Source organism: Lolium rigidum, chromosome 7 (genome assembly GCF_022539505.1).
Source record: "Lolium rigidum isolate FL_2022 chromosome 7, APGP_CSIRO_Lrig_0.1, whole genome shotgun sequence".
NCBI classification, from domain to species: Eukaryota; Viridiplantae; Streptophyta; class Magnoliopsida; order Poales; family Poaceae; genus Lolium; species Lolium rigidum.
This window is the reverse complement of record NC_061514.1, coordinates 310,005,310-310,023,758: the sequence shown is the minus strand read 5'-3', so window position 1 is coordinate 310,023,758 and position 18,449 is coordinate 310,005,310. Positions and strand designations below refer to the sequence as shown.

General features: G+C 44.3%; 1 protein-coding gene across 1 annotated transcript; it reads left to right on the top strand.

Moving 5' to 3' along the window:
- Nucleotides 1-6,772: 6,772 nt before the first annotated feature.
- Nucleotides 6,773-15,207, top strand: LOC124676272. Its single transcript, XM_047212352.1, has 14 exons — nt 6,773-7,055; nt 7,463-7,607; nt 8,067-8,107; nt 8,200-8,253; nt 8,343-8,426; nt 8,599-8,684; nt 8,859-8,939; nt 9,609-9,739; nt 10,055-10,093; nt 10,692-10,768; nt 10,848-10,938; nt 14,065-14,140; nt 14,650-14,722; nt 14,856-15,207. Exons 1-14 carry the CDS (start codon nt 6,952-6,954, stop codon nt 15,001-15,003), a joined length of 1,230 nt encoding a protein of 409 aa, XP_047068308.1. The 5' UTR covers nt 6,773-6,951; the 3' UTR covers nt 15,004-15,207.
- Nucleotides 15,208-18,449: the final 3,242 nt, after the last annotated feature.

Genomic DNA, 18,449 nt, shown 5'->3' with positions numbered 1-18,449 from the left:
GCATGGTGAGAACGGCTATGCTCGCCGCCACTGCTAGGTCAACGTCGGGATGCACAATGTTTAGCATAAGAGTCACTTTAGATTAAGCTGCGAAAATAGTCACCTGCCACGGCGGTCATTGGTCGCGGAGGCCCCACGAAGCGGCAATATATAATTTTCTATAAATAAATAGACGACCCACTCGGTCATTGGCTGCGGCAGCCCCATAGAGCGGCCCCATTTGTCATTGGCGGCACCGCGTATACAATCGGGAAATAAAACGGCCCACGCGTCGGCGGTAGATGGATGGCTAAGAGCGGCCCCATTTGTCATTGGCGGCACCGCGTATACAATCGGGAAATAAAACGGCCCACGCGTCGGCGGTAGATGGATGGCTACCCGTCGGCACGAGACGGTCGGAGAGGAACTGCCCTCTATGCAGCCCCACCTCTGTGCAGCCCCACCCGTCGGATTAACGGTAACGGTAAGGCCTCGACTCGACGGCAACCCGCATCTTCGAGGGGTTTCAAACTAGAGGGAGGGGAAAGCTGAGGAAAAACTAACGAGCTGGGGAAAACTGAGTACAACTAACGAAGCAGGGGCACGAAAATAGAAATCCCAAGAGAAAAAGGCATAACACTAACACCGGCTTCCAAGTCACATAGAGCAGTTTTAACATAATTATTCTTAATAGAACAAGGAATAGTAGGTATACCTGGGTCGCCCAACTTCTTTGGAACTTTGCCATTGAAAGAGTAATTAGCAAGCATAGTGGAAATTTCCTCATTGGGGATTTTCCTTTTGTTAGTAACAATATCTTTCATATACTTTGAATAAGGAGGCAATTTAATAGCATCAGTCAAAGGGATTTGCAAGAATAAAGGTTTCATCCAATCACAAAATTTATTATAGTGTTCTTCTTCCTTTGATTTTAGTTTCTTAGCAGGGAAAGGCATTTGCTTTTGCACCCAAGGTTCTCTTTCATTACCATGCTTCTTAGCAATAAAATCTTTTTTAGTATACTTTTTATTTTTATCTTGCTTTTCAGGTTCATCTTCAACTTCTTCTTTATCAGAAACATCATTCTTATCATTACCATTATTATCATGTTCATTACCACTTTCAGTTTCAGCATCGGAAATAGAAATACTATTAGGATCATTAACAGGTTCAGAGGATTCTACAACATTTTTATGTTTCTTCTTCTTTTTCTTAGAAGGAGCAATAGGTTCAATGCGTTGAGAATCTTGTTCAATTCTTTTGGGATGCCCTTCAGGATATAGAGGATCCTGGGTAGAGACACCACCTCTAGTTGTTACTTCATAAGCATGCTTCTCTTTAGAATTATTTTGTAATAAGTCATTTTGCACTTTAGTGAGTTGATCAATTTGAGTTTGAACCATTTGAAAATGTTTAACAAGCATCTTAACATCATTGGAGGTTCTATCCACAATATCATGCAAATTGCTAATAGCTTGAGAATTTTCCATTAGATGGTTCTCTACTCTCATATTAAAATTTTCTTGCTTAACAATATAATTATCAAACTCATCTAAGCATTGCGCGAGAGGTTTTGAATACGGAATATCTTCCCTAGTAAAGCGGCGAAGGGAGTTTACCTCAATCATGGATGAAGGGGGAATTATCTCACATATATCTTCTATGGGAGGTAGATTCTTCACATCTTCGATTTAATACCTTTCTCCTTGAGAGACTTCTTGGCTTCCCTCATATCTTCATCATTCAATTTAATTAAACCCCTCTTCTTCAATATTGGCGTTGGAATTGGTTCGGGCGTAGTCCAATCATCATGATTCCGGCCTATTTTAGCCAATAATTCTTCAACTTCGTCCGGAGTTCTTTTCCCGAAAACACAACCAACACAACTATCCAAATATGCCCTAGACTCAATGGTTAGTCCACTATAAAATATATCAAGTAAATCATTCTTTTCTAAATCATGTCCAGGTCGAGCTCTGATAAGAGAACAAAATCTTGCCCAAGCCTCAGGCAATTTCTCTTCATCTCCCTGGTCAAATCTATAAATTCTCTGTAAAGCAATATGTTGAGCACTAGCAGGAAAGTATCTTCGAAAGAAAACATCACGCAAATCAGTTGGATTTTTAATAGAACCAGGAGGCAAATTATTATACCAAGTTTTAGCATCATCCTTTAATGAGAAAGGAAAATTTTTAGCGACAAAATAAGTACGCATCTTGATATCATCAGAAAACAAGCTACTCATAGAAGAAAGTTCAATCATGTGTTCTACAGCGACTTTCTTTTTCAGTACCACAAAAGGGTGCTTTCTCTACAATAGCTATATGAGATAGATCAAGAGAAAAATCATAATCTTTATCCTTAATGCATATAGGAGATGTGGCAAATTTAGGATCGGGAGATAACTTATGTCTAACGAGTATATTGTGTGAGAAACTTTTTAATTTTACTTGCATCGTCAGTAGCATTGCATCTATTAATAATATCATCATTAAGCTCCACATAATCTTCATCGGGATCATCACTAGAATAATCAAGTTCAGGTGAACTAACAGTGTAGTAGCATCGGGAGTTTCGAGCATTTTCAATTTGTCTAGACCTAGCAATTGTAGCATCTAGAAAGGATCCCAATGAACCACTATCATCAAGCACGAGCGAAGCATCATCAATATTATAAGAGTTTTCAGATTCAGCAGAAGTACCGAGCAAGTGAAGCGTGTGGTGGTGAAACAAGTTTATCAATCACGGATGGTGAATCAAGAGCAGCGAGAGGTACTCGAGTTGTACCTTTTCTTGTAGTGGATGGTAATATGGCGACTTTAGGATCGCGAGTTTTACCCATGATGGAGAATTTGCAGCGAACAATATTAATCCAAGTGAACTTCCAAATAAAGCTATGCTCCCCAGCAACGGCGCCGTAAAACAGATCTTGATGACCCACAAGTATAGGGGATCGCAGCAGTCTTCGCGGGTAGTAAAACCCAATTTATTGATTCGACACAAGGGGAGACAAAGAATACTTGAAAGCCTTAACGACGGAGTTGTCAATTCAGCTGCACTCGGAAACGAGACTTGCTCGCAAGAGTTTATCGAGTAGTAACGGTTTTATAGCGATAGCGAGTAGTGAAATAACAGCAGCAGAGTAACGAGAGACAGCGAGTAGTGATTATAGTAAACAGCAGGATTAAAATACCGTAGGCACGAGGACGGATAACGGCGTTGCATGGATGAGAGAAACCCATGTAACAATCAAGCGGGGCATTTGCGGATAATAATAAAACGGTGTCTAAGTACAAAGCAATCAATAGGCATGTGTTCCAATTATAGTCGTACGTGCTCGCAATGAGAAACTTGCACAACATCTTTTGTCCTACCAGCTCGGTGGCAGCTGGGCCTCAAGGGAATCTACTCGGATATTAAGGTACCCCTTTTAATAGAGTACCGGAGCAAAGCATTAACACTCCGTGAACACATGTGATCCTCACATCACTACCATCCCCTCCGGTTGTCCCGATTTACGTCACTTCGGGGCCATTGGTTCCGGACAGCGACATGTGTATACAACTTGCGAGTAAGACCATAAACAATGAATATCATGATGAAATAATAACATGTTCAGATCTGAGATCATGGCACTCGGGCCCTAGTGACAAACATTAAGCATAACAAGTTGCAACAATATCATCAAAGTACCAATTACGGACACTAGGCACTATGCCCTAACAATCTTACACTATTACATGACCAATCTCATCCAATCCCTACCATCCCCTTCGGCCTACAGCGGGGAATTACTCACACATGGATGGGGGAAACATGGCTGGTTGATGAAGAGGCGCCGGTGGTGATGGTGGCGATGATCTCCTCCAATTCCCCGTCCCGGCGGGAGTGCCGGAACGGAGACTTCGGCTCCCGAGACGGAGTTTCGCGATGTGGCGGTGTTACGGAGGGTTTCGCGGCGACTTCGACTTCTCCCCGTGCGTTTTTAGGTCGATGGCGATAAGTAGTCCGAAGGAGGGCGTCGGAGGCCGGCCGAGGGGGCCACACGCTAGGGCCGCGCCGCCCTAGGGTGTGGGGCCCTCGGGCCTCCACCTGACTTGCCCTTCTGGCTCCGTGAGTCTTCTGGGAAAATAGGGCCTTCTGTATAAATTCCGAGGTTTTTCCCGAAAGTTGGATTTCTGCACAAAAACGAGACACCAGAACAGTTCTGCTGAAAACAGCGTTAGTCCGTGTTAGTTGCATCCAAAATACACAAATTAGAGGCAAAACAATAGCAAAAGTGTTCGGGAAAGTAGATACGTTTTGGACGTATCAATCCTCCCTATATTTATATGACAAAGTAGAGGAAGATCAGCGGATGAGATGAAAAACGACTACCGAATGGTCACAATGCTGAGTAAGAATTGATTTATGGGAGCAAGTGAACGGGCAGGCCGACTGTAGTGTTATTGCAACTGAAAATAAAATTCCACCACGGAGTGGGGACTCCCTAGCTCCCATGCTAACAGGCTCAAGTGAAGCTGCATGGACATGAATGCGAATGCAATCATACTGATTAAGATTAAATGTGATTATCTGTTGCTACTCTATGAAAAGAAGAGCATGAATTATCATTGTTGCATGTGTAAACTAATGACCATAGATTTGAATCTGATGGATATAAATAATTGGGATGATGTGGCTGCACCTGGTTTTAGCTTGCAAACATTAAATGCTTTTTAGTGGGGATGAACTTTATAGATATTATAGATTATTACAATAATATTTTTTTGGAACTGCCAACAAATGTTCTAATGGAAGAATTAAACAAATAACAAATATTCCCGAATCAAACAATCAAGATAACTATTTCACACATACAACAATAGGAAATGAATGTAAAAACTCATTGGCCATGCAACTGCCAGTGGTGATCAATCAGATCTTGGGTGAGTTGGTGATGAGTCTCGACATCTTCAATGTTGCGATGCGCTGCAAGAAAAGCTTCAATCCGACCGGGGTTCCGCTGGGGCTGCACTCGGGTGCTAACATTATCATAGAAACATGGTAAGTTCAACCCTCTCTCATCTTCAATGATCATATTGTGAAGAATCACACAACATGTCATGATTTCAACGAGAGTTTCCTTGTCCCAAAACCTTGCAGGACCCCGGACAATGACAAACTTTGCTTGCAAAACACCAAAAGCTCTCTCAACGTCCTTGCGGCATGCCTCTTGATTTTTGGTGAAGCAAGCTTCTTTTCTTGTCGAAGCCTTGTCCTTTTTCTCTTTAATCGGCTTGACAAGAGTTGCATAGTTAGGGTAAATACCATATGTGAGATAGTACCCCATGGTGTACTCATTGTTCATAACTTTGTAGTTACAAGTTGGTGCTTCACCCTTAACTAGTCTTGCAAATAAAGGGGATCTATTCAAGACGTTGATGTCGTTGAGTGTCCCCGGCAGTCCAAAAAAAAACATGCTAAATCCATAAGTCTTGGAAGGCCACAACTTCAAGAACAATGGTAGCATCACGGCTTTTGCCACAATACATTCCATGCCATGCTTTTGGACAATTTTTCCATGTCCAATGCATGCAATCCAGACATCCAAGCATCCCCATCCACCCCCTCTTTTCATTGATCTCCATTAGTCTCTTCGTATCTTGCTCATCTGGAGCTCGGAGATACGTCTCACCATACAACTTGATCACCATCTTGGCAAACATACGCACGTAATTCATGGTTGTTTGTACACCAATGTGAAGGTACTCATTGGTATAGTCTGCTGGGATACCGTATGCAATCACCCTCATGGCGGCTGATATTTTCTGAAATGGGCTAAATCCCATGACATGGGCAGCGTTCCTCCTTTGCTTGAAGTAATCTCAATTTGCCTCGCAATATCTGACGATTCTCTTGAACAAAGTCCTACGCATTCGATACCTTCTACGAAAGAGGCGGAGAGGATAAGTCGGTACCTCGGCAAAATAATCTTGCATTAGCTGTTCATGGTCGAGTGCGCGGTTCCGCGGAATGCACATACACCCATAGTGGATCCTTTTCTCTGATCCAGCAGCTTGGCGCGGTCCTCGATTTGCTTCATGCCGAACAGGAGAAGCATCATCTCCATGTCATCGTCGTTAAGCAGCTCGTCGAGGTCCGAATCGTCGGAATCCGACGAGGACCAATCGGTCGACGAATCCACCAAATCCTCCATATGCACATCCTCCGAAGTCATCTACCACCGTGAAGCATAGATCAACCTCCAAACACGTCGATTGTACCGGCGAAAACGAAGAGGAACGCGACGGAGTACTCACGGACGAAAACAACGGAGGAGACCGCGGTGGGGGTGCGGCGGCGCGGATCTCCGACGGGGGTGCGGCGGGCGTGGACGCAGCGCGGCGCGGCTCAGCGGGCGGCGGAGGGGGCCTGATCTGAAGGTTTCCGTCAGCGGCGCGCGGGTGGCTATGGCGGCGCGGGGAAAACGGGTGGGATAGCTGAAATGGGATGGTGGGTTTGCCCTGTATTTCCTCTCCCGTCCCGCACAAGTAGGGGGCCAGAAAGCCACCCCTTAGCCGAGATAAAAAAAAATCGACGCGGAGGCCTGTTTTACGAGATCTGCTAGACGGCCGGGTAGAGGCCTACCCGTATTTTGACGGTTATTTAACGGGTTTAACCCTTTTAGGGAGTGTGTTAGACATGCGTGACACAATGGGCATTCCCATGTTTCATTTTAATGATAAAGATTTTTTTTTTTTTTTAGAAGCCGAGGACACACCTGACACCCCATCCCCGCCGCCCAGCGTCATGAACACACGAACGTACGCGCTGGGAACAGAAACGCCAACACGCGGGGATCTGCCCTCTCTCCACCCGCGCACCCCCAAACGTCCCTAAGATGTATAATTGGCGCTAAAGAGAAGCTGCGATCTTTATCTGCAGCGAGTGGTTTCCAAGAGGGAGGGTTGGCAGGAGATCCAGCAGGAGATGGGGTTCAAGAAGCCGGAGGGGGCGCCGGAGCCGGAGAAGCCGGACCCGCAGGTGCTAGTGCCGCCCGTCTTCGACTTCCCTCCCATTGAAGCCCGCACCAGGTCGCCGTCTACCTCTTTTTTTAATGAAAAATCCCATAGTTATCATCGTCTCCTTTCCCCCAAAATATTCATCTGTCTCTGCAGATCCCTTCTCCAAAGTTAGTTTTCGCACAGATCTGTCGTCCTTTTTTACTCAGGTCATTTCTTTATATATTCTCTGATATGTAACTGACCACCTCCGTTGTTAAATATAATTCGCTCGCGCTCCCAATCTCTATCCGGCTAGTTCAGATGTAGATTTATGCATATGTGCGGCGATGCTCGTTCGGTAGATATGTGGAATTATGGTGGAAGTAATCCTTCTGCTGTTAGGCTATGAGATCTCTACTACTCGAACACTATGTATTGCTCTACATTGCTCTTCGATTCGTTTCTGTGTGCGCTCAAGTACCTAATCGATCATGCAGGATGTTAGTGCCAGCTTATGAGCTCATGTTTGGAAAGCTTGCACGACGCAGCCTCTTTGATGACTACCTCAATCATTCTGGGGGTATAGATGCGCAGATTATGTTGAAGCAGCTGGGAGATTCTCATGTTGATCTGACTGCCACCGTATCCATCAAGCAAATATGCTTTTTATCTTTTTGTTGTTATATGGTTCTGTCCGTTACATACCATAGGGTTGTGTTTCAGTAGAATTATTTATGTTGGTGGTGTAAAACGAGTTCTTAACTTCTAACTATTTTTTTTTTTTTGAGAGCGGAGACTAGTCTGTAATTCAGGTGTTGTCTTGGCGGTGGATGTATTGCTGTTGTTAGGCCTGAGATACTGTAGCGGGACTTTTATTTCTTAGTTTTCTTTTCTTGTTTTTGGCTGTGTGCATCCGTAGTGCCATTAGGGTGGTGCGTTGTTGCAGAGGCTGGGTGTAATTGGTATCTTCTTGATATTAATATATTCCCTTTATCGAAAAAAAAACTATATTTTTTTTTGTTTTTCGTTTGTAGGGACTCTTGTTCCTTTTCCTGGTTTTTTTGCAAGAGAAGTTATTTTTTCCCTAACTTAATTCACTAGATGTCTACAAATGGCGGGGAGGCTCACTTTCGATGGCAGAGGTCGTTATTGCATAGTTTACCGTAGCAACATTTCCTAGTTTTTTAATGCGTACTTGTTGTGATGAACACTAAATGGGTTGACTGTTTTTTAGGGACTTGGACGATCCCCATACATTTGTTGACCTTCTCGTGTCAACTTCAAAACCGTAACTGATCTCTTGTTAACCATGCACAGTTCTAATTATATTATGTTGCATAAATTATACTGATTTGGTTCCAAACTTGTATTTTCTAGCACAATGCAGCTGTCTTCATGTGTTTACCATCCGAAGTATCGCATTGGCGCCTTTGGGACGGTCCCTTTGATTATGGCAAACAGGTAGGTTTCGTGTATATCTTCAGTGCGGCTGTCGATCATCTTTTTAGTTGTACATAGCTTCCAATTAACATGTTGATAACTATACATTTCCACGATCCAGAACAAGATGTTCTCCTTCTTGACTTCTAAATATGATTAGTAACATAGCAAAGTGTATTTCTCTGTTTTGCAGGGCATGCTCAGAAGATTATGGTGTCATGGGTTTAAGATATGGTTCAGAGAATCTATCAGTTGGGGCGTCCTTTGTCCCATTTTGTTGTAAGCAATTACTTAGTTATAGTTGGAGTATTGAATTATGATTAAAGAATAAAAACAATACATTCATAATACCTATCAATATTGATTTTGAATCTATTTACTTATGCTATTCTATATGAAGTAATACTTCCATTCAGCCATGTCATATTATGTTAATATTACCTTTCTTTGTAGTGTCTAGTGAGGTACCTTATGGTGCATGGTTTGTTGGGAGAAAAGGCAATTTAAGTGCAGGCATGCAATACAAACCACTAGGTGCGTGTTACTAAACATTCACTTATTATCAGAGCTATATTTTGTTGGTCACAAATTTTGAGGCTCTTGCATTTTTTTTTTAATTTGGTACCCTTTTTATGTCGACACCCCAAACACTTGTTTACACTTTTGAGGCTTTTTGTTCACTATTTACAATGTTTTGCTTGACGACAATCAATAAGGAATATACTGTACAAGTCTGTTTTTGGTGAACTAATTATATTTAGATGTTTATACATTATTCATGAAAGATTAATTTTTTCCTGTTAAATGAAAAACAAAGGCTACATTTTTAAATTTAGTGTGAAGCTGCAGAAAGATAAACAGGGAATCATATTGGTTTCTCTCTGCTGTGGGTTTCTAGTCTGGTATTAATAGACACTACTATATAGTTTATATCTTTAATGAATTTTAAAAATCAACAGTCAACTAGTCTAGTGTCCACAAGTTTGCGCAATTAGGGAGATTTTTTTTTATAAAATGCTGCTGACATGTCATATATTTATTATTATTTGGTGCAATAGGCTTATGCTCTTAGTACTCATGTGCTGTTTCCTACATTAATCAGGATATAGATGTTCACTTTCTTTACACTTTCCAGCCTTTTATTTATTTCATTAGACACAAACAGTTTGATTTTCTTTGTGTCCAACAAATGTACTCCAACAGGTGGAAGCAAGCATCCTATGCCTTTTACAGACTTGAAGAACTGGAATTGTGCTATCAGTTATGGTGTGGGCTCAACTAGCCCACTCAGCCCTTCATTTACTTTTGCCCTAGAGCTTGTTCGAAGATCGCAGGTTTGTAGTTATTCTTTGTTATTTGAGAAGAAAGCTTGATGCTGCTTTTTAGTTTGCAATGGCTTGGGTATTTCCACAAGATTATGGACAGAGTGCCAAGTGCCAACCATGATGGGTATGGGTAATTGTGAAACATGATTATTCACTTCCATCCTTTAGAAAGAAATATTGAACTATACAATTCTATGTTTATATTTAAATACATTGCTACTTGTGCAGTGTGCTTATTTGTAAAATTCTTGGATTTTGACTTGCAAATAAAGAATTCATTTATTTTTTTCCATGTAATAACTTTTTCTTTTCCTTGGTGTGCAGCTGGTTGCATCATTCTATCAGCACCAGATTTTTGGAAAGGTAAGTGCAATTGCATTTCATTTCGTGATACCAAGGGAACTGTTTTTATCAACTTGCTGCAACTATAATTGAGTTTTGAAGGATATCACTTATGTATGAAGCAATTTACCATAGCAGTTTCCATAATAAAATTACTCTACCAGTCCTTAGGGATTTGTTTATTTGTGTTGTTGGAATGCCATCTTTTCCTAGGTGAATAAAATAGTTCTATAACGTGCATATTATTTGTACTGGCCTACCAGGCCATTGTTCTCGTCCTTATGGCCAGTTGCATATGTAGACAAGACCATTGTAGCCATGTAATGTTTGTCCTCTATTTTAACTTTTAGGAAAAGATTTGATAGACTTTGGTATTTAATTTGAGGAAATCTTACAGTTTATTTCTTTAGATACTTATGTTTAATGCAGACTTGAGCATTAAAAAATCATCATATTGTTTGGAATTCTAGCAGAATAAAATTTAAATTGCCATTAATGTCCAGAATTTACGAAATTAGGATAAATCATAATCACCCTTTGAAACGTGGCTTCTGTGAGTTGAAATACCACATCAGGTACTAAAATATCGTGTTTTGATTGAGTCTGCATACTACATCAGGTACTAAAATATCGTGGTGGACATGACATCATTGGAACTTTAAACTACATCGATCTTGGGCTTGAGCTGTCCACAAGGTATAAGTTAAATGAAGACATATTTGTCAGTTTTGCGACCGATTCAGTTTACTGCAACTTCATGTTGTGTGATCTTTAGGGTGGATAAAGACAAACCAACAGATGATGTTGACAATTCCATGTTTCAGATAGCTGCAGGTTGGCAGCTTGATACAAACTTACTTGTAAAGGTCAGCTGCACCTCAATTATTTCCTTTTTGAAAAAATGTGCAGTGTATCGTGGCAACCAATGATTCATATGCATGACCTGTTTTGATGATTTATTTTGGAATACTGTAACTTTACTGAATCTTGAGGGAACTGAACTATTTCCCTTGGAAGTTATTCTTAGAATCCTGTAAAATTAAGAATCCAGTGGAAAATGTTTTGATTTGTAGTCAACACAGTGGCCATGCTTTTTGAGTCACCGTATAGTCGGCGCGGTGTGGCTGGGTTACGCAAGCGACTTGACTTGACTCATATGGCATCAATTGGCTATGCAAAGGAGAGAATCACGTGCGGTAGTGCTCTTTTTACTGCCATGGCGACTTGGGGCGACTAAACAAGCCAAGTCACTGAGTCAAGCCAGCAAGTCACTAGCCACAGCCATGGTGACTTGGCTTGACTCGGCGACTCAAAAATCATGGCTGTGGCAATATTTAGGAGAACAGAACCTGTGTAAGGTTCATAACATACAATATTTTGCATTATTATTATTTTCTTTATAACTTACTGTTAGAGTACGTCATGGGCCTGGGCCCGTTAGTCTTATGGTTTGCTTAGGGGTCAAGTAAGCCTTGCTTGAGAGTCAAGTAAACCTCTCTATATATGGAGAGGATATGTATCAATCTAATCAAGCAAGAATTAAGAAGGAAATCCTTTCCCTCTTGCCACCGGCCGTGGGCTTCTCGCGCCCTCGCAGCCCTCTCTCTCCCTCCCAAACTCTAGCAGCCACATAACACTTGGTATCAGTTTTTCCGGGTTCGATCATGTCCAGCCCTCCACCGAGTTCTTCGCACCCACCGCCGCTGCAATTCGACGTCCCCGCCGTTCTCTACCCGGCGGAGATCACCGCAGCCCTCCGCGATCTCGCCACCGCGGTCCACGAGATCCACCTCTACTTGGCTGGCCCCTACGGGCCTCCGCCACCGGCGGCGCTGCTGCCGTGGCAGCCGACGCACCAGGCGGCCTCCGCCGCGATGGCCGGGCTGCTGCAGCCGACGCTGTTGCTGTCGTCGCCGCCACCCGACGCTGGGCTGCTGCAGTCCCTGCTGCCGCTATCCACCATCTCCTCGGCGCCGGGGGTCCCTCTTCTCCAGCAGCCGGCCGCCTTCTTCCCCACCGGGACGCTGCAGCAGCAGCAGCCGCCGCCGCCACCAACGCCGCCGCTGCAGCTGCTGTCCTCACCGCCGCTATCCCTGCCGTTCGGTGGGCAGCTGCAACAGCAGCAGCAGCTGCCGTCGCCACCAACACCGCAACAGCGGCTGCTGCCGCCACCGACGCCGTCCCTGCCTTTCGGCGGTGTGGGAGCGACCTTGGCCCCAGGCTCTACATCGACACCGCCCGGGATGCCCTTCCACCATGTCCGTTTCCCTCCGTCGCCGTCACCGCTTCCGACTTGGATCGCTATCCGCCACGTGTCGGCGGCGGTGAGGCTGCGGCCGCCGCGCGCGGCCTCCTAGTGCGTCGGCGTGTGCGGGAGATGCGTGATCTGCAGCTGCAGCTCCTCCAAGTTGCGCTTCGTTGCGCAAGGGACCTCGATCTCGTCCGCTGCATTGGGGATCTTGGGCGTGCGGTTTCCTCCACGGGCGGCGAACATGTTGTTTTTCCCGCGGGCAGCGACCTCAAAGTCTGCGCCATCGACAGTCATCCGGCGGGGAGAAGGCATGGTGTCACCGACAGGAGTGCACCACGTAGCACCACTGCATTCCGCCGCCAGCCGCCGCGCGGGCTCCTTTTGTCCCGCTGGTTTCCATGGGATCCAGGTGGTTGTACAGGTGCACGTCCGACGGGCGGATGGTGTCCACTTTATGTTCGAGGGTCAACAATAAAGCGTCCCGATCTATTTCAGGGTTGAGAGTAATAAAACAAGCCGAGATGTAAAAGGCTCGTTTTTAGGTATTAGGGTTGTGTTGCGTCGAGTCATGGTTTGTTTAGGTTGCAGCTCGAGGACGAGCTGCATGTCCAGGTGGGGTGTAGTGTTAGAGTACGTCATGGGCCTGGGCTCGTTAGTCTTATGGTTTGCATAGGGGTCAAGTAAGCCTTGCTTGAGAGTCAAGTAAACCTCTCTATATATGGAGAGAAGATGTATCAATCTAATCAAGCAAGAATTAAGAAGGAAATCCCTTCCCTCTTGCCACCGGCCGTGGGCAAGACCCCCGGCCAGCCTTCTCGCGCCCTCGCAGCCCTCTCTGTCCCTCCCAAACCCTAGCAGCCACATAACACTTACAATATTTGCCTTCCTTCAAAATTAAGAATTTAATGGAAAATTGTTTGATGAGTAGTCAATGTGGTTGCATGTTTAGGGAACTCAACTAGGGCTGGACTACGAGCTACTTGGCTCGTGAAAGCTCGGCTCATTAAGCTCGTGATTGTTAAGGCTCTATTCGTTATGTTCTTTTGAGTTAAGATTGTTAGTAAAATATTGTTTAACAGGGGTTAAGTAGTACATATATGCATCAGTTATGTATCCAAGCATTAACAGGGTACATACTTACATGTATTAGCCAAACAACTAGCCGAGCATCACGATTCGGTAAGCAAAGCTACCATAATGATTTGGCTAGCAAAGCAAGATATGCATAGGCAGCACAGCATGCATACCTGTTGGGCGGTGCATTTGGGGTTTGGGATGTTTTGGTCATTGCAAGATTTAGAGTTAGATTGGGTCCTCCCTTAAAAAAAGTTAGATGGGCTCTAAATTAACGAGCCAAATGAGATGCACGCGAGCCTCGTGGGCTAGCTCGTTTAGCTCGTCAACTATAGCGAGCTAAAATCACTGTTCGGCTCTGTTCGTTACTGCAACGAACCGAGCTAAACGAGTCGACCAGGCGATTGCTCATTAAGCTCGCTGAGCTTCGAGTTTTATGTCCAGCCCTAAACTCAACCTGTGTAAGGTTTATAACTTACAATTATTGCTCCTCCAGGTATATCTGTATTTAGTTTCCTTTTATTTGAATTAATAGAAGCTATTAAGGTGAAATATGCACACTGGTAAACGCCACATATGATGCACTAAAAGGTGGACATGGAGCCTATCCTTATAGTATCTATTCATGTCTTCGTTTGTTTAATAATCATTATTAATATTTTAATAGGGGAAGTTAGGCCCGTCCAAATCTTCTGCAGCATTGGCATACAAGTTTCCACCCTTCTTTACCTGTAGTTTCACAGGTTTGCAACCCTTCAATTCTTAGATTTTTTTTTGCAGACGCAGCCTAGTTATGCCTTTTATATAAAATAAGCTGCTGCATAAAAAGTTGCTCCTAAATTCTTGTGTGTTCATGTGGCCATAATCCAGTATCTAGTTGTTCTACTCTTTATATGCTCTCTTAAGCAATAATTTGATGCCCCCCCCCCCCATTCTTGGCAGCATTGTCTGAACATAAATCCCCAAATACCAATATATTTGCTTATATTAAGTTTCTTAGTGTTCTTATGTAACCGCACGAGAATATGGTACAAGACGTTTCCTAGTCGGCCTCTAACTCATGCTGTAGTTTTGTTCAACAAGTAGAATTGTATATTGATGGGTATCTTGATAGTAACACTAAGTACACCATGAACATACAGTACATGAATTATCAGAAGCTAATTGAATATGAAAGAATGTCATCTTTAATAGTAGACATGTCTTGTTTGAAGCTTTCACCGACTGTCTAAATAGTGCTTCTTATTTGCAGTTGAAAATGATCATTTCAAAGGTACGAGATCATATGGATTGGGAATTCGTGTGGAGGATCTCAGAGAACCCAGGTTGCATTCTTTGTCTCATATAATAAGATTATATTGTTTGAGTGGTATAATGAACTAAACTGTTTTTTGTGTATTAATATTCTTAATAATGTTGTACTAATAAGGTTTTTTCCCCATCTTAAACAAATTGTAGTTACAAAACACTTAATCCAGAGTATACGGTCTTGAAACAATACGAGAGGGACTTGGATGGGAAGAAGCGTGTCCTCCAGTTTGACGCTTGCCCAGGCAACTATGACCATTTACCACCAGGGCTGAAGCCTATTGACAAAGTATTGTAAGCTGGAGGCTCTTACAATCGTCCGCGCCTACAGTTGTGAAGGTTGTTTCATTAGTTTACTATAACTGCATCGATAAGGACAAGTATTTGATGGGATAAAGTGTCTTGTTAACCTCTTTTTATATGAGTGTCTTGTTAGTCTGAGAAGACAATGTTTTCGTAAGCGTTGTCTAACAAACGTTTTAAAATTAGTTAACTGTCTGCAGGCTCAAGGGTACTAGATATACTCCATTCTGTTTATTCTTCCCGCCTTGATCCTAGGGCAACAACCCATGGTACTTTGCAGGTCCATCTGGCCAGGGCCTACAGGACAGCAGGAGGGATGAAAAACCAAATCTCGGTACACGTAGGACGCGTTTCTTTGGGCCACTCTCGTTCGGTAAGGGCATCTCCAGCGGGCGGCGCGACGCATTTTGTTGTTCGCGAGTGTCCGTTTGCGTCGTGTTGCGACGTTATGATCGTTTTTGTCCGCGCGACGCATTTTATTGTTCGCGAGTGTCCGTTTGCGTCGTGTTACGAACGTTATGATCGTTTTTGTCCGCGTGTCCGTTAGTGTCTGGGATGGCTCTAGCGGGGCGATGTTTTTTTTTACTTGTTTTTTTTTCCTCTTCTCCATTTAAACATAGTTCCAAATATTATATATTGGAATACGATTTTACACAAACTAATACGTAGTTTGGAACATGGTTTACATAAACTAATACATAGTTTGAACCATGGTTGACCAAATATAAACATTTTAAAAAAAGAAAACCAGTTGTGTTGATTTTTGTATGTTTGCTGCTAAGAAAGAACACTCGAGCTTGTGAGGAGTGCCCCTGTTGGTTCTTTTGAGGAAGAACAGCCAGAAACCTTCACTACTGGCTTCAACAGGCCCGTAGCCATATTCGCTACAAAGAAAGAACACTCTAAGTTCTAACTATCGGTGTCCGAGCTGGATTCGCCGGTGTGGTAGTGCCTGCGGCACGGTGTATCGTCAAACACCTTGACGATCATCTCGTCTTCACCCTCGTAGAGGAAGGTGAGCTGGCAGCCGGGCTCGAGCTCGAGGTCACGGGCGAACTTGTCCCACCCCGTGTGCAGGTACATCTTGCCCTGCCCGTCGAACAAAACCTCGACATTTCACCGGCAGAAGTTGTAGCTGGCCTCCCGTAGCTACAAGTGCACTGGCTCGACGCCATCGACAAACTCGGTGAACTTGTTTGCGAGCCGCTTGATGCCGAGTGGGTCGTCGTCGCGGAGAAAGAACTCGAAGCAACGGTCCTCCTGCGAAGACGAGGAGGGCGCCGGCGCCGGCGACCGTGGGGCCGTACCTGCTCCACCACGGCGGCCCCTGCCCCGGGGGCGCCCAGGCCCGCGGCCTCGACCGCCTCCAGGACCCGCCATGGACTTCCTCGCGGGCCTGGTTGTGTCGCAGGAAGAGCTAGGTGGTGCTACTGTGGAGCTTCTGGCGGCTAGGGTTTGCTTGGAGGAGTGGATGAGGAATAAAAACGCGCGTCCTCTTTATATAGGCCGGAGGCAGGAGACGGCCGCGGGACGCGTGCCGTCGCCATTAACTTCGTTGGCGGAGGTGGGCGGCAGCCGCTCGGCAGCCGAGGCATCGCCATTAACGTGGCGCAGACTGCAGAAGCGACGCCTCGGCGCCAGAGAAGATGCATCGACGCAGGGTCGCTGCCAGGCGGACCCGACGAAACATCCGCCAGACGCGAGCGGACACTTTGCGCGTCCGCGCAACGTCCGGAGAAACGGATCTGAGGCGCATATTTGAGCCATTTTTGCGTCGCCGCGGACGGTCCGGTCACCGTGCGCCCCGCTGGAGCAGAGCCCAGATACATTTTCGATCACAGTGGACATAAACGATCGCCCACGTCTGATTGCGTGGCGCCGTTGGAGATGCCCTAACTATTGCTGCATCTCATCTCTCCTAGAACCCTGTGTTGCGTATTTTCCATAGAGTCCTCTATACCCAAGGAATTTTGGGCGAAAAAATCATCCACACCATATCCCTGAAAACGCCAAAACCTTAAACCCACGGTGGATCTGCGCCAAAATTTCCATATCCCCCGATAAAAGAAAGGAATATCCACCAAAATTTCCATATCTCCCGATAAAAGAAAGGAAATTGATTCGGTTCCATCCTCCGACCTCCGGGTCTTACTCACACACGTCACGTAGAGCCCACCTACACTGTTGACTTTCTTATCTTTTTTTGTTGGACAAGACTAGGCAGCGGCGCCGCATATTCCTCATCTCGTGCGGCGGTAGCATCCAACCAATGACAGTCTGGCAACCCGAGCTGCTAAACGCGTTACCGCAACATCGTACGACAAAAGTTCAGGCTGGCTGTGGTCTGGTCTCATCCCGTGTCATGCGAGCGATGCATTCACTCGCAGGCTACCCAGGCATACTGGTCTGCAAACGAAAATCACCAGACCCGCCTAGATCGAAATGTAGGCTGCTTGCTAGTACTAGTACTAGCTATTAGTGCATCAGTGGCGTGCCACTAGTAGTATACTACTCCGTACTAGACTGTGACGGAATATTTAGCACTAATATTTAAAATTAACTAGCCAGCTTAAAAAAACATTTATCAAATCTTTCAGTATAGAACATGATTTTTAAAAATATTCCAAGTATTTAAAATTAACTACCAGGTTCTCGAAAAACTTAGTATCAGTTTTTTGAACCAGCTTCCAGATTTTTATACACGATTGCCAAATATGTATACTTAAGTACCAGGCGATTACACAATTATCAATTGCACATTTGTACTACCAGATAATTTGAAAGAAACAACCACCGGATTACATGTACTAACTGCCAGGTTATGTAAAAACAACTATCAGATTACTGACAATAGTTACAAGATTTGTGAAAAGAACAGTAGCTATGAAGTTCTCTATATCAACTACCAGGTTATTAGCAAAGGACTAATGAGATTTTACAAACAACTTTCAGATTTTTCGGAAGAATTGCCAGGTTCTCCGATACAGGTGTAAAAGTACCAACCAAGTTTTTTGTATCAACTACTAGATTATTTACAGACCACTACCAGATTATTTACAGAGGACTCTCAGATTAATTATAAGCGACTTCGAGATTATTTACAAACAGCTATCAACTCACATCAATTATAAGTCATAAACTGAAAATCAGAGCAGAAAATATGGTGGTAATTGTGTAGTGAACAACTCTATGGATCAACCATCATGTATCAGCTTCACCTTGCTGATACAGACGGGAGTGACCTTGTAGTCAAGAACAACCGCAACGCCATGCCCCATGGCGCCCCTCGAAGCCAACATTTACTGAGGAGAGAAGATCACCGACGATGAACGCGCGACTCTCCTGAAGCGAAACTGCCACGATGCTGCAGCCGAAATACTCCTTGTCCGCAACCGGACTTCCACCGTAGTGCAGCTCTTGCGGGGCCCAAGGGACGATGGC

Coding starts and splice junctions, on each gene's coding strand:
- LOC124676272 (XM_047212352.1), top strand. CDS start 6,952: ATGGGGTTCAAGAAGCCGGAGGGGGCGCCGGAGCCGGAGAAGCCGGAC. Junction 8,427..8,598: donor CCTTTGATTATGGCAAACAG/GTAGGTTTCGTG, acceptor TCTGTTTTGCAG/GGCATGCTCAGAAGATTATG. Junction 14,723..14,855: donor GAGGATCTCAGAGAACCCAG/GTTGCATTCTTT, acceptor AACAAATTGTAG/TTACAAAACACTTAATCCAG.